This window comes from Camelus dromedarius, chromosome 7, assembly GCF_036321535.1.
Source record: "Camelus dromedarius isolate mCamDro1 chromosome 7, mCamDro1.pat, whole genome shotgun sequence".
Lineage (NCBI taxonomy): Eukaryota > Metazoa > Chordata > Mammalia > Artiodactyla > Camelidae > Camelus > Camelus dromedarius.
Genome location: NC_087442.1, coordinates 19,087,921 through 19,103,432, shown reverse-complemented (window position 1 = coordinate 19,103,432; position 15,512 = coordinate 19,087,921). Strand labels below are relative to the sequence as shown.

Here is a 15,512-nt window from a genome sequence, read left to right as displayed (position 1 = left end):
AACATTTTAAGATCTAAAGAAACATTAGTTCTTATTTCTTAACTACAGTATAACAGTTTTATGTCTCCCTCAGAAGGAAATTATAATTTAAATCAGTGAATTGGCAGCTGTTGAGGAAGAAGGGATTTATTAGTATTGTGTCTAACACATGCATAATTACATCCAAATTCAGCACATCTAAAATTTGGGGGTTTTTTCTGAGTAACTTTTGGAAGTAAGTCTGTGAACACAAGGAGCTTAGCAGACTCCCCATATGTAAACTCTGAATTTAACACTAATTGAAAATTATGTTTAGAAGTCCTGTCACACCAGCAGAACTTACAGTTTACCATAGAAATTCAGTCTATTATAATGGAATTACTTTCTCATATCTGTATTATTCAAGGTAACAAACACATATTGTGTCTTCACCATTTGCCAGGTACGAAGTTGGGCCTTGATGACACAGAGCTCTCACAACCTAATCCCTCTTCTGTAGTAGAAGTGTGTATACTTGTTTTGTTCCTTAAATTCTATCAACTGTATTTTCCCACATCTGCCACTGTTTATTCCCTTCTGTTCTAACCATAGTGGCAGATTGGTATAATTGAAAGAATAGTGAATTCAGAATCAACAGCTCTGTTCATCAGGGTCTGCCACTTATCCTTCTGTAACTTTGCCAGAATTATATAACTTCTCTGGACTTGACTATCCACCTGAAAATGAGGGGATTTGACCAGTTGATCTTTGAACTAATGAATGTTATTTAATTTGACCAGATGATTTTAAGGCTTCATCTAGCTCCAGAATTTTGACGGTTAAATTTCATTCCTTTCTGCTTTTATCAGGCTGTGAAAATAATAAATATGAGCCGTATTAGTTATGTCTGCAAGATCTGGTGCGTCTGTAAACATAATTTCATGAAAATCTTAAAAGCAAAATCTTACTGATTTTCATTTCAACCCTGGGAATGTGCTTATTGTGCTTACTGATACTGTTTGTTTTTTTAATCAAGTATGTATGTGTGTGTGATGAGTCCTTATGTTTTTGACCCTTTTAGACTTTTACCAATTAACTAAATAAGGCCAATTCAGCAGTATAGAGAACATTCTGAAGCTAATGATTTCCTGTCATTAAAATAGATTAGCTACTGAGCTAGGAAATGGTACTGCTTATTTTCAATGTAACTAGGATTCATTGCTTTCTATTTAGCATTTTATATTTGGTATACTATTATTCAGATAAAATTGGATTATGTACTTCTTTTTCTTCTCAACATTACTGGTAATAGTAACTTTCTATAACTTCCCCCTTTTACCTTTGGAGGAGTGTTTTTGCTGGTTAAAAACTTATAAAAGTATTTCATATTTTTAATATAAAATTTAGGTCATTTGATAGTAAATGTAAATTAAAAGTTCACCTGTAAAAACAAGCATTCAAGAACACTAAAGGCTGTTTTGAAAATGAAAGGTAATGAAATAATATTAATACTACCAGATATTTATAAAGCTGCAGTTCTGTACAGATTAAAGGGATGGAATAGAACAGATAGTGTAGAATATCCCCAAGTACATGTGAGAATTTAGTATATGGTAAAGTGGCACTTCCAATCAGAGAAGCAAAATAGATTATGTGATAAATGACACTGAAATGTTACCTAAGACTTGGCAATAAGCAAAAAGTAAAATCTGGGACTCTGATGTCTGTATATCACAAAAAATTCTAAGTAGACTCAGGTTTTATACTTAAGAAATAAAAATACATGTCTAATTGTTCTTAATAATTTAGAATTGGAAGACCTTTCCAAACATGGTGCAAAACCCAGAAGTTATAAAGGAAAAGATTTAGTTTGATTTCTTTGCAAATTAAAAAATTACTTATGGAAAAATACTTAAATAATAAATGACAAACTAGCAACTAAGACAAAGGTTAATATCCTACTGTATAAACAAAAGACTAAAAATCACTAAAAGAGGAATGATTGTTTAGTAGAAAAATGACAAGCAATATGAATAGATAGTTCAAAGAAAATAAACAATTCAAAAAGCTGATAAATTTACTTCTGTATAGATGTTCAGCTTCATTCATAATTTTTAAAATATAAAGTAAAAGATCATTCACTGAATGTTGATATCTATTAAAGTATTAAATACATATACTCTTTGACCAAGCATTTTTTTCCCAGGAATTTATCCTACTCACACAGTTGTGCAGATGCATAAAAATAAGCTGTACAGGGATACTTACTGCAGTATTGTTTGCTTGAGTTCAGAAATCTGGAAACAACTTTAATTATCCACCAGTAGGTAACTGGTTAAATAAATTATGGTTGATCTATTCAGTGATACTAATTCTTTGTAACTTAATACAACTGAGATAGATCAATAAATACTATATTATTGAGTGTCAAAACCTAGTTGGAATTTTACAAAAAGTAAATAATGAGTAGTAGAAATCTGGGTTCAGTTAAAGTGATAGAAGTTCTAAAATAATTCTAAAATTTATATGGAACCACAAAAGACCCAGAATTGCCAAAGCAATCCTGAGAAAAAAAAACAAAGCTGGAAGAACAACTCTTCTAGACTTCAGTCTGTACTACAAAGCTGCATTAATCAAAACAGCATGGTATTTTCAGAAAAACAAACACACAGTTAAATGGAACAGAATAGGGAGCCCAGAAGTAAACTCACACACCTATGGTCAATTAAGGCAAAAGAAATAAAAGCAAAAATAAACAAAAATATGACCTAATCAAATGTAAAAGCTTTTACACAACAAAGGAAACCATCAACAAAACAAAAAGACAACCTACAGAATGGGAAAAAATATTTACAAATGATGCAACTGACAAGGGATTGATATTCAAAATATACAAACAACTCATACAACTCAATATCAAAAAAATAATAAAACCAATTAAAAAATGAGTAGACCTAAATAGACATTTTTCCAAAGAAGATTTCAGATGGCTAACAAGCACATGAAAAGATGCTCAACATTGCTAATTATTAGAGAAATGTAAATCACAATGAGATATCACTTCACACCTGTCAGAATGGCTATCATCAAAAAGTCTACAAATAACAAATGTTGGAGAGGATTTAGAGAAAAGAGAACCCTCGTATACTGTTGGTGGGAATGTAGATTGGTGCAGCCACCCATCCATGTAAGCTAGTATGGAGGTTCCTTAAAAAACTAAAAACAGAACTATCATATGGTCCAGCATTTCCACTCCTGGGTATATGTCTGGAAAAAACAAAGCTTCAATTCAAAAAGATACATGCACCCCAATGTTCATAGCAGCACTATTTACAATAGCCAAGACATAGAAGCAACCCAAGTGCTCATCAACAGATAATTGGCTTAAGAAGATATGGCAGGTGTCTGTGTGTGTGTGTGTGTGTATACACACATACATACAATGTGTGTACAATACACAAAGGAATATTACTTACTACTCAGCCATAAAAAGAGAATGAAATATTACCATTTGCAGTGACATGAATGGACCTAGGGAATATAATGCGTACTGAAATAAGTCACACAGGGAAAGACAAACATCATATGATGTCGCTTGTATGTGAAATCTAAAAAATAATACAAATCTATATTCAAAACAGAAACAGACTCAAATGTAGAAAACAAACTTATGGTTACTTAAAGGCATAGGGAAATGGGGAAGGATAAATCAGGAATATAGGAGTAATAGATACAAACTACCGTACATATATAATAGATAAGCAACAAGAATTTACTGTAGAGCACAGGGTATTGTACCTAATGTCATATAATGACCTATGATGGAATATAATCTGCAAAAAAACACAAATCATGCTGTACACCTGAAACTAATACAATGTTGTAAATCAACTATACTTCAGTAAAAATACATAATAGACGTTCTCATTTTCCATATTTAGAATTTAAGAATGTGGCAGACATTGTTGGTTGCTACCCTGTAATCATCAGCCCTTTCTTATTAACCAAGTCATGATTTTGTTTAATGCCAAGTTGCCCAGGGGTTGAATTGTGATTAGCCTAAAACAGTAAACAGTCATTGTTATCCTTTGCCAGATTACTTCACTTTCCCTGCCTCCCATGTGACACAGTTATGGCCAATGAGATATAAGGAAAGTCTCCTGGAAGACATTTGGGGAAAGTATCTTCCCTAAGAAAACAGATGCTGAAAGAGTTATTTCTTTCCCTGGTTTGAATGCCCTGTAAAAGGATGTGATCCTTAGAGCTGGTACTAGCAACTTTCAGAGATAAGTGGAAGGCCAGGAGAATTGTAGGGTCATTAATCTAGCACCATGATTTGGTTGAATTGCTGAGCTATCCTGTAGGTGTCTACCTGCAAAAATTTGTTATATGAGCTGCTTAATCTATCATTATTCAGGTTTTCTGTTACTTGAAGCTGAAAAGTATCCCAACAAATAGAGTATTTGTGGAAAACTTTTTATTAAATTTTTTATTTCTGTGGCATTGTTGTTGGGGGGAGTTATGCTATTTATTCACATTTAAATTTCACCAAATACTTAGCTCAAGTATATGCTGGCCTGAAGTTCAAATTTTTGAAATTAAGATAAATGGACAGCTTTTAAGGGTTCAGTGTATTAAACACTGCACAATATATTCAACAATCAGAAAAAAAAATCGGGGGGGTGCGTTGTGTATATCTATATGTAAACAAGTATAGGGACAAGCCCTGCAATTTGAGGAGAAGCCCATTCAGGGTGGTCCTTGGTTGCTGACAAAATCTCCACTTGACTTCAGGCTGGAGACAAACCAAGGAGTCTGTCAGTAAACAAAGACCACTGAGTTCAGGACAAACAGTAGTAACAGGATATTAAGGAATTGGCTCTTGCCAGTTGGGATTGTGGGGGCCAGTCTGAAGCAAGCAGCGCTGGCTGGAGGCAGGAAATGTTGCAGCTCAAGTACAGGATCTGGGGATTAGAACAGCAGTCCAGAGACAGAATGGTTAGTGCTTTCTTCAAAAATTCCTGGGTTTTCCAAACAAGTTCCTAGGATGCTTCCCCCAAACAGGGTCTGTGGCAGTTCTGAAAATTGTTTTCTGTGTCTTAAGTAATTAATAAAGGATATGTGTGTGCATTGGGTCATGAAGCAAAAATTAGTTCATGAATCAGTACAAAAAGGTAAAAAGGTATCTTCCTCAGGAATTGAAATGATTTCAAAAATATTTTTGTTAGCTTTTTATTCTCCCAATAGGGTTCCCTTATGTTACACATTTTGGTAATCTCCTTTTATGTAAATCAAAGAAAGAGAAAAAAAATGTGATTCAGACTGTCAGATAAAATATTTCACTTGATTTCCCTTTTAGCTGTCCTATTTCATGTATTAAAGATGCTAAAGAAAAAAACAGGAGAGTTGAACAATTACCATTGTAGTTTCCCGGAAAAACTGTAAAAATAACAGGTTGACAGTAATAGTTGTTTATTGTACAATTCTTATTCTCTGTTTTCTCAAGTAGGTGTCCTTTAAAACTGTGTTTATGATTAACATGATCTTGTTTATTGATCTGTTTGATTAACTTTTCTTTGTGAGTCAGTTTTTATAAAACCTGGTGAAGACTCCTGGCATTCAGTCAAGCTTTTTGGCAGTTGACTCTAAAGCCTGTTAAAATATTATATGTTGCAAATCTTTTATTCTTTCCCCCACCACAGCTACTACCCATTAGAGGTTATTAAATTGAAAGATAGCCTTGTTTTCTTCTTAGAAAGATATTTAATACATAAGACTGTATTAATAGTTATGATATGTTAGAATGAAAGCTTCTTTCTTGGTTTTGACCTTTAAGCCTTTTCAGTTTTTGATAATGCCATTTTTGTTCAGCCATTTTTTATTTTTATGAAATTATTACAGAAGTAATGCAATGTGCATAATCAATAAAGCAGAGTTCAAACAATGTAAAATGCTATGAAATGAAAAGTTTTTCTGTCAAAGTGGCAAACTTAACACAGGTTGCTGATTCCTTTCCCTGAAATCATCCCTGGCCTACAGGAACTCTTTAAATGAGACACAAGCTATCTCTCCTTGAGTTAATTCTTGCTCCTTCACTGTAGAAACTAGCAGTAGTAGCCCATACCACTAGTGCCAGAATCAAAAGAACAACATTATGGCAGTGCAGAAACCCCAGTGGAGTTAAGAATTGATGAAAATAGATGTGGACTGACCATCTACTCTCAATAATTCATTTCTTCCTCCCCTCCCCTCCGAGTCCAGGGAAACTGCCTTTCACTTCCGCCAAAGGGTTTAAAGCTAAGAAACCCTTGCATAGAAGGGTGATAGTAAATGGAAGTGATAAATTGATCCTTTGTTCCTAGACTTCACCATCAACCTGAGGGCTCTTCCTTGTTTTGTTGGAATAGCTCCTCGAAGAACTTTTTCAGATGCAGTCACTGATGTTATTTATTATTTCTGCTAATCCAGAGATTCCTTTATTTTGCCCTCATTGTTGAGATTGCTAGTTTAACTGGAAATAGAATTTTAGTTCCATATCTTTTTATATTCCAAGGAAGTTTGAAGTTGTTACTCCATTGTATTCTAGCATTCTTTGTTACTGATAAAAGGCCTAATGTTGGTTTGATACTTACTCCTCTGTAGATAATAACCTGCTTTTTCCCTCTCTAGAAGCTTTTAGAATTTTTTTTTATTCCTGATGTTTTGAAGTTTCACTAGGAGCTGTATTGAGAGAGAGAGAGAGAGAGAGAGAGAGAGAGAGAGAGAGAGAGAGAGAGAGAGAGAAATGTAATCTTAAAAACAACAACAACAACCATGCTTAGCGCCCAAGGCGCTTTCAAACAGGATACCTACTTATTTTTCTGTTCAGGGAAATTTTCTTTCTTTCTTTCTTTTTTTTTTCTTCTACATTGTTTCACCTCGCCTTCTGGGGTTCTTTTCAGACAATTTTTTTTTTACTTCAATGGCTTTATTATCTGTGTCCCTTTGCTATCATAATTTCTATATCTTTTTGCTATATATTCTGATAATTTATCAACTTTGTCTTGAGACCACTGACTTTGTTTTTAACTATGCCCATTTTGTTTTCATTCTGTCATTTGATTTTTTAAATCATAGTTTTACTTTTTAACATCTTTTCATACTCTGCTTCTTTTTATGAAAACTTATTCTTGTTTTACACGTTTTTCTTTACTCTCTACAAGGATAGTGAGTTTGGGTTTTTTCTTCTAAGTTCTGTTCCTTTCCGTGATTTATCTTTCCCCGTTCTATTTGTTCATCCAGGCCCCTCTCTTTAGATTGCTAATTTTTTTCCTCATATGTTGTGTGATTCCTGTCTTAACATTAAAATTTATGAATAAAGGACTGTATCAGTTAAGAAAGTTTTGACAGTGGTTTCCTGTGCATTGTATAGGTCTATTTTTCTATTTTTCCCTTAAATCAAACACTGACCAAGGGTTCTGTATGAATGCATAGTACATGCAGGCTTTCTAATAGGGTGAATAAACTGAATCTAGGCAGGCAAGTTGGGACATACATGATTATCAAAACAAAGCACAGCTGCTTTGTCTCCTATATCCTCCCCTAATGTCTGTGGTGAAGATTTGCAGTTACTTTAAGCTCTGCGCTTATTCTTACTCAAGCCCCTGTGTCCTTATTAGAAGCTCTCCACAGCAGTCATTCTCATTGTCTACAACTTTTTGTATTTGATGACTTATTTGGAAATTTTCCATCTTTTATCTCTGATGAGTTGGGTTCTCTTTTTCTTGGCTGTGATTTCTGTCAGTACAATCCCAACTGCTATCTTCCAAGATTCCAGAAAATTTCTTACCTCTTGATGTTCCTGACATAATTTCTTCTTTTCTAGTCCTATTCTTTGGCTTTTATTTTTCTTTTTGCTATAGTATTGTTTTTGCCAATTCAAGTGGGGTTATGGAAAGGAGGGATAATGTAGTTAATGTTTAGTTTGCTATCTGAAACAGAAAGTCCCAACCTTAGATTTCATAAGCAGCTTCTGTTTGTAGTAAAAATTCAATTCTAGAATGCATACTAGGGCTAGGCCATAATTCTTTTAAGTATATGTAATTATATGTAATTTTTTACATTTTAATTTTTTAGTAAAAATGTGTAAAATCTTCATTTAAGATAAAAAATAGGGTTTTTTCCTTCTGTTTACAAAGGAGATAACAAATCAAATTTAAAGTATTACAGAAATGGACATTTTTAATAGTTTCTTGGGGAAATTCAGACTGCTTTTGAAGTTAGATAATGAAAAACTTTATTTTTGTTCGTTTTCTATTGAAATGTTTTTTGAATTGTTACTGTATGTGGAATGGAGTGGAAGTAGGAATTATGCTTAAGTACAATTTGTAAAATTTAAGCAAAAGGCCATTAACATAGATATATTCAGTTTAAGTTTGAATTAACTCCCTGATCTTTAGGAACTCTTCAGATATAAGTTCTCATTTTTATTTTTTAGAGAAAGTATCAAAAATACTTTTTAATACTTAGTTTTAGTTTTATAATTATGCCAGCAAAATAGTTTTAAAGCTTTTTTTTTTAGTGCCAGTAAAATTGTCTTTTGAAACCTGAAATCCCTTCCCATCTAACAACTTCCAAATATTAATGTAGAATTTTGTTTGTGAGAAATTTGGAAAGGTATGTGAAAATGTTTCACTTAATAGTAAAAGTCTCCAGTATTTATACCCAGATATTTTTTTTTCTATATTTTGGTTTGGATTTTTCTTCTTACAACTATAAAGGCAATATATATTGGAAATTTTTATATTGTGTAATTGAAAGTTAAAGTATCCTAACTCCCACCCCACCCCCGAAACTATTATTTACAATTTGGTATTCTTTCATATCTCGTATTTTTTCTATTTACATACACACATATATTTTGTATATAGACATTTTCCTTGTCTTTAGTATGCAATAAAACCTTTATTTGTAAAGGCCTGTAAACTTCAGGATTAATAGGAATGTTGTTCTTGAGAGATTTTATGTTTGAATATTCTTAGAGTAAAATATTTGGATACCTCCAAAAAAAATTTATTGAAACATTTTTATTCTTATTTTTCACAAGTTTCTTCTCCAAGCTTGGTCTCTATTAAGTTAGTGTAGAGACTTTTTTTTAGTACTTATGACATAATTTTCTGTGCTGATGATACCCATTTCATGGAAATAATGCTTCTTTATTGATATTTCCCTACTACTTTTTTCCAGTCCACCCCATTGCACTCATAACAGCCTCCCATTTGATCCGTGTATCTCAAGAGCCTCTCACTTTGCCTATCCATACTGCACACTAGTTGCTGGCAGTCATGTTAAATGATGCAGCCACCCTGTGGGGAGACATGAAGAGGGTTGGGGAATGACGGACTGCTAATGAGTATAGAGTTCCTTTTTGGAGTTATGAAAATGTTCTAAAATTAGATTGTGATGATGATTTTTCAGTGAATATACTAAAAAAAAATTAGGCTGTATACTTTAAATAGGTGAATTGTATGGTTTGTGAGTGATATTTTGTAAAGCTGTTTTAAAAGCCAATAATAGATTTAAATGTATAACTTTGGGGCAAAAATCAACATTATGCAGAATAAAAGGCATATTATATATGAAAGATCGAAGAAATGTGAAGCACATATTTTCTAGTATGCTTTATAATCAAAGTAATTTTTTATAACTCTTACAGTACAAATTTTATAAACATGGTAGTCTTACCTCCCTAAATATAGTAAACCTCCTTACTGCTTTTGTTTTTGAGAAGCAATGCTTGTCATTTTTCTCTTCTGCTACAAAGCTGCTTCTAGACAAAACGTAACAGTATGGAAGAGGAAGCCTATAAAATTTGGTCTTAAATTCTTCCACATTTTTGCATGCCTCCCCCGACCCAATACTTTAATTTCCTCTAATTTCCTCTTGGTGACTCCAGCTCCATTTTATAGAATTCAAAATTTCTTTTCCTCTTGACTGATTTCCACTCCACCCAGAAATTTCCATTTCTTCAGTGGGTCCTTATTTAAGGTAAGAAGTTTGTTGCATTAGTTTATAAGCCATACATTTCTGATACTTGCATTTTAAAAGATTACGAAATTGGGGTTAGAAAATGTTGTCTATGAAGAGCCAGATGTAATTGTTGCCGTTGCATCCCTGCTATTATGGGTGAAATCAGCCACAGACAAAACATTAATGAATGGATGAGCCTAATTTGACCCCAGGAAGGTCAGATCAAGCCATCGTGTGTCAACCCATGTTATAGAATTCTTAATCCAAAGGCTCAGTATTAAAGATGAAGTGGGATGAAGACATTTAAGTGCAATAAATTTAGGCATTTATGTCCTCCATGTCTACCACTAATGAAAATAATTTTTATTTCTATACTGCTTTTCTTTCTTCCAAGGTTATCTGAGGAATGGAGGTCAGAACCTAGGCACTTTTGAAAGTTTACCAAGGCTTATTAAGGGAATACAGGATTTACGTAACCACTAAAGACTGTATAGCATGAATGTTGGGTTACTATTAAGATTAGGTTGATGTAGGTGTGTGTATATATAAATTTAAATTTATTTGTATATTGATGCATATAAATTGCATATTGTGTTATATATGTGTGTGTAATTTTTTAATATGTTTACTGTGGGGTACATTTGGATAGTCTGTAAAATATCCCAAACAAATTTATTGAATTTGAATGTAAAATATGAATGAATTTAAGGTGAACAGGGAAAAAATAAATACTGTGTTATTTGACCCTGCTAATGTAGATGAAGATGAATGAATATCAGTATGGTTAGCATCTCCTCCAATAGTATTCTGTATTGACTGAAGTGTTTTACTTCAACCTGATGTTTGTTTAGCTTTTTGAGTATATAATAATTGCTCATGTATAAAAGAAATGTAATTTTGAAACAATGGCATTGTTTTAGATCTATGGCAAGTATGTTGTGAATCATAAAATTATATTTCAACTAATATTTCCAAGTAACAATAATGAGAAGCTTGGCATTTGCCATATCAGTGTTTCACAAATTACTGGATAATGCAGAATGACCGTCACTCATTTGATGGATTTCTGAAAAAATAAAACATTAACTCTGGCGAGTTTGAGCCACTCAGAAAAACAAAATGGCGTGTTTTATCCCCACGTATTTTATTTTATTTTTCTTAGAAACTGTGTCATTTCATTGTATTTCATGAGCAGATATTTTAGATGACTCTGACCTTATTAAACAAAACTGTGTTTCACTTTTGTCAAGTTTTTTGTTTTTCCAGGTCAAAATTTGAATATTTTATCTCTGCTATTAAATTAGGACTGACCTAGATAATAAATCAGCTATTGCCCCTCCCCGCAATAAAAATGATTACATTGCATACCTTTTTCTACCTCTTCCCTTCCTCTAGCTCCATTCTGGTAGTTAGCATTCATTTATTTGTTCAGCAGATACTTGGGTAACTGTTATATACCAAGCACTGTTTTAGGCACTAGAAACAGTAAACTAAGCAAACTCTGCCCCTGTAGAGCTTATATTCTTGAGTTGAGAGGAGGCAATAAACAATTGTTTATTGTTTAATATAAAATTTATGTAGTATGTTAGGAGATAAGTGCTATGGACACAGGTAGAGCAGGGTAAGGATGTATTAATCTTTTGTAGAGAGGTTACTAACTGTTAATTAATGTCAATATTGTCACCTTATTTTCTCTTTCAATTTGTAGTTCCGATGACAGGATTCACACAGAGAGCAACTATTGATCCAGAACTGAATGAAATACATGTCTTATCTGGACTCAGCAAAGACAAGGAAAAAAGGGAAGAGAATGTCAGAAATTCTTTCTGGATTTATGACATTGTGAGGAATAGTTGGTAAGATGCTCTTGTCTGTGCTGCGGTTTCAGTGTAACATATATTTGAGATGTTGGTTTATTCAAAAGAAGAGAGAGATGGAAGGCTTGTGTTAATTTTTTATGTCATACATTTTAATTTCCATATTGGGGAGCAGAAAAGTCAGTGTCAGAGCCTGTGTATACAGTCATGTTCAGCAAATGGACTTTACCTCTGAGTTATTCAATTAGCAGATGTTTCCCGGTCTGAGAATCAAGAGAAATGTATTTTAGCCTAGCTTTTGCTACTAAGTAGATGTGTGAACTTGAGAACAATATATTTTTAATGTTCCTAGGTCTTAGTTTTTATAAAATGAAGCAATTTGACTAGACCAGGATAGGGGGTATTATGTAGCATTTCAAACCAGGGCCCTTTTGTCACAGAGCATCTCACAGAACTGTACATTTTGCTTTGGAAGACACTGACCTAGAGGATCCAGCTCTAATGTTCTGTGACTACTGCATAAGTAAATATTCTCCAGCACTTCAGAGAACTTCCTCCATTCAGTAATGGAGGGTGATGTTCATCAACTAAGGAATTTATTATTTTCTAAACAAGACATTTATTTACAGTAAAAATGAGAACAGTCTGTTATTAGCTTTTTTATTGTGAACAGATAAATGGGATATCATCTCTTTGAACCTTTGGTGTAGGCCTTCATTATGCTGTTCCTGTTTCATAACATGAAGTAGATTGTTCTTAAGTGAGGTTTTTGATGGACATTAAAGAACTTCAGAACTCAGTTGTAACAAATTCAGATTATTTTGTGAGAGTGACAAGAAATTTAAGATTTGATGTAAACAAATTTATAATTCTTCTGTTGTTAATTAGGTGTGCAATTAATTTGTTTGCTACAATTGTATTAACATTAGGTGTGCTGCTAATTTTCTAGGATAGAATGCCTTAAAAAGCAGTGTCTTGCAGGTCTTGTGTCTATAAGAATGATCAAGCTGCAAAGGACAATCCAAGTAAAAGTCTTCAGGAGGAAGAACCATGTCCAAGATTTGCCCATCAGCTTGTATATGATGAATTACACAAGGTATCTTAACTACACTGACCTGTAGACTTTCCATGACGTACAATCTGAAGGAATCCCAAAATATATGTTTTTCTGATTATTTTTAAGTAATTTGAATAAAAAATTATAATACATAACAGACATTTACTAGAATATGTAGCAGACATTCAATATTATCCCTAAAATTCCCTAAGAGATTAATCATTTTTGCATAGTCCATAATTCCTGGCACTTTTCTTCTTTTGAAAATGGTCAATGGCTGCTGCTTCTTAGCTGCATAAATCTGATGTATAGCATGGCCTATTGTTTCTACAATATGAACATTCAAGTAGGTGTACAGTTTTCAGCATTTGGATACCTTTTTCCATGATATGAAAAGGTGTATATAACTTCCTGATTTTAGATTTTCCCATTGTGTGAGAGGTCTTTTGTCTTTATTTTTCCTATCTGTGACTGACATATCTTTTCCATCAGCCTTGTGAAAACAGTCCTGAATTCTGAAGTTTTAGTGTCACTAAGTGTTCAAGAGTGGTTTCTTTAACTATTTCTCCCTTAAACTTTACATATAGTTTAATAATTAGGCTCAGATTATGTAGTAAATTACTGATATAACCTGTATTCTTTATTCTTTCTGTTTAGGCCATACATGATTATTTGATCTCTGTCATTTGAGAACTTTAAGTAAAAGACACCATCGGAATAAATGAAAGCCCTTTCTCTGAAAGTCTCCCAAATTAAAGGACAAATGAATTTCCATCTATAGAATGGAAATAATACATCTGTTATATAACAGTACTGATTATAAATGTTTTCAAAATTTCAGGAAATGCTTTAACACTTCGAGTACAGAATATCAGTAAAACAATAATTAATATAGTGAAATCATTATTGCATTCCTTTCATGTTTCTTATTTGGTAATGAATAATAGAATAATATTTAAAAAGTTACTTCACAAATCACATGTGCTACTTAATATTTGGCCTTAAGGCTAAAGCAAAATTAAGATGCTAAAATTTTTAAAGTTTCTAGTTATTGTTGACCTTCAGTGATTCAACTTGTGAATTTTTTTAAAGATATCATTTGTTATTATGATCAATACTTGATTAATTTGATAATCCCCATTATTTGTTGTCCTAAGCAAACTCTGTATCTTGAAATAGCTTCTTAACTATGATTGCTTTTGTTTCATGTCTTCCATTGTCAGTGTAACCTTGATAATCAATTTATTTTAATATACGATGTAACCTAAGGAAGTAGCCACATTACTTTAAAGTAAAATGGAAACTTAAGAAAAATCAGAAGAAGCCTTTGCTAGAAATGTAATTATGTTTTAGTTTTTTTTAATATGGGTAAAGCTAAAGAAGTTACTTATTACACACTACTACCAGAATGAAGAATTTTACTATGGCTTCTGTAGTTTCTTGAGTATGCATACATTTTTTAAAATCTGATTTGTTTTATTTATTATAGGTTCATTATTTATTTGGTGGAAATCCAGGAAAATCTTGCTCCCCAAAGATGAGATTAGATGACTTCTGGTCACTGAAATTGTGTAGGCCTTCAAAAGATTACTTACTGAGGCATTGCAAGTACCTCATAAGAAAACACAGGTATAAAAAATAGTTCACTGAGAACTTTTATTTAGCATTGTCAACTATTGTTGGTATTACCTAAACTTTGGAGATATGACTGTCTTTGGAAATTTAGTGACATGACAGTGTAAATACTGTGAAGATAATGACTTTTGTAAATGTCTTGTTATTTTTATTTTTGCTTTCTTCTTTCAAAGGGAAGTACAAAATGAAGATAGATCTTGATGCTAAAAATTACTAAAGATAGAGCAAGGAAATTTTGCAACTGTTAAAATAATAAAAAAAATTTCTCTGAAGCTGATGAACCTACCTTCAAGTGATTCAAGGCCTAACCACTACAAATTGTGTCAGTTTTAGACTGCTTACATATGCCTGGCCTGTTGATGACTCTCTTAACAGTGAATGTGACGATCCAGTTGACTAAATAATACCTTTATAATTTATGTTTCAGAATACAACTTCAAATATGGTTATGGTTTTACATCATTACCTTTGCCATTTAATTGCAAAATCACATACTCAAACATTTTCATACATCTCCTGGGTCACTGTTTGCTTTTTAGCCTTAGCAGGTGATAAGCTACTGAAAAATGTAGAAAAATACCTCTGTCCCCTTGGTTACTGATAGATTATAATAAAAACTTAATTTGGAGAAAGGGAAGGTTAGCTTTTAATGATGATAATAACTACCATTTACTGAGCAATTTTTGTGTACTAGATCCTGTATGTTATCCTCACAATAAGCCAGTGGGGTAGATACTATTATTATCTCTTTTATAAAAGAAGAAATGGAGACATTTTTAAATGGGTTGTATAACTCATCTAGCATCACTCGACCATAAATGACAGAGCCAGGATTTGATCCTGAGGATTCTGACTCCAAAGTTTACCACTGCACCACCACCACCACCACCACCACCACCACCACCACCACCTCCACCTCACACACACACACATGCATGCATGCATACATACATATGTATGTTTATATGTTTATTATATAATTGTATTTTATACAAAATATAAATACATTAAAATCTGTGTGTAGGTATAACTAGATT

General features: G+C 32.8%; 1 protein-coding gene across 4 annotated transcripts in view; it reads left to right on the top strand.

Moving 5' to 3' along the window:
• The window catches only part of MKLN1 (muskelin 1), a 320,256-nt gene that overhangs the window by 273,974 nt on the left and 30,770 nt on the right, over positions 1 to 15,512 (top strand). For all 4 annotated transcript variants that reach the window (XM_064487354.1, XM_010975669.3, XM_031455374.2 and 1 more), the window contains 3 exons: positions 11,675 to 11,822; positions 12,765 to 12,879; positions 14,330 to 14,469. In XM_064487354.1, coding sequence (XP_064343424.1) covers positions 11,675 to 11,822; positions 12,765 to 12,879; positions 14,330 to 14,469 — 403 coding nt within the window. The remainder of the gene's footprint in view (positions 1 to 11,674; positions 11,823 to 12,764; positions 12,880 to 14,329; positions 14,470 to 15,512) is intronic.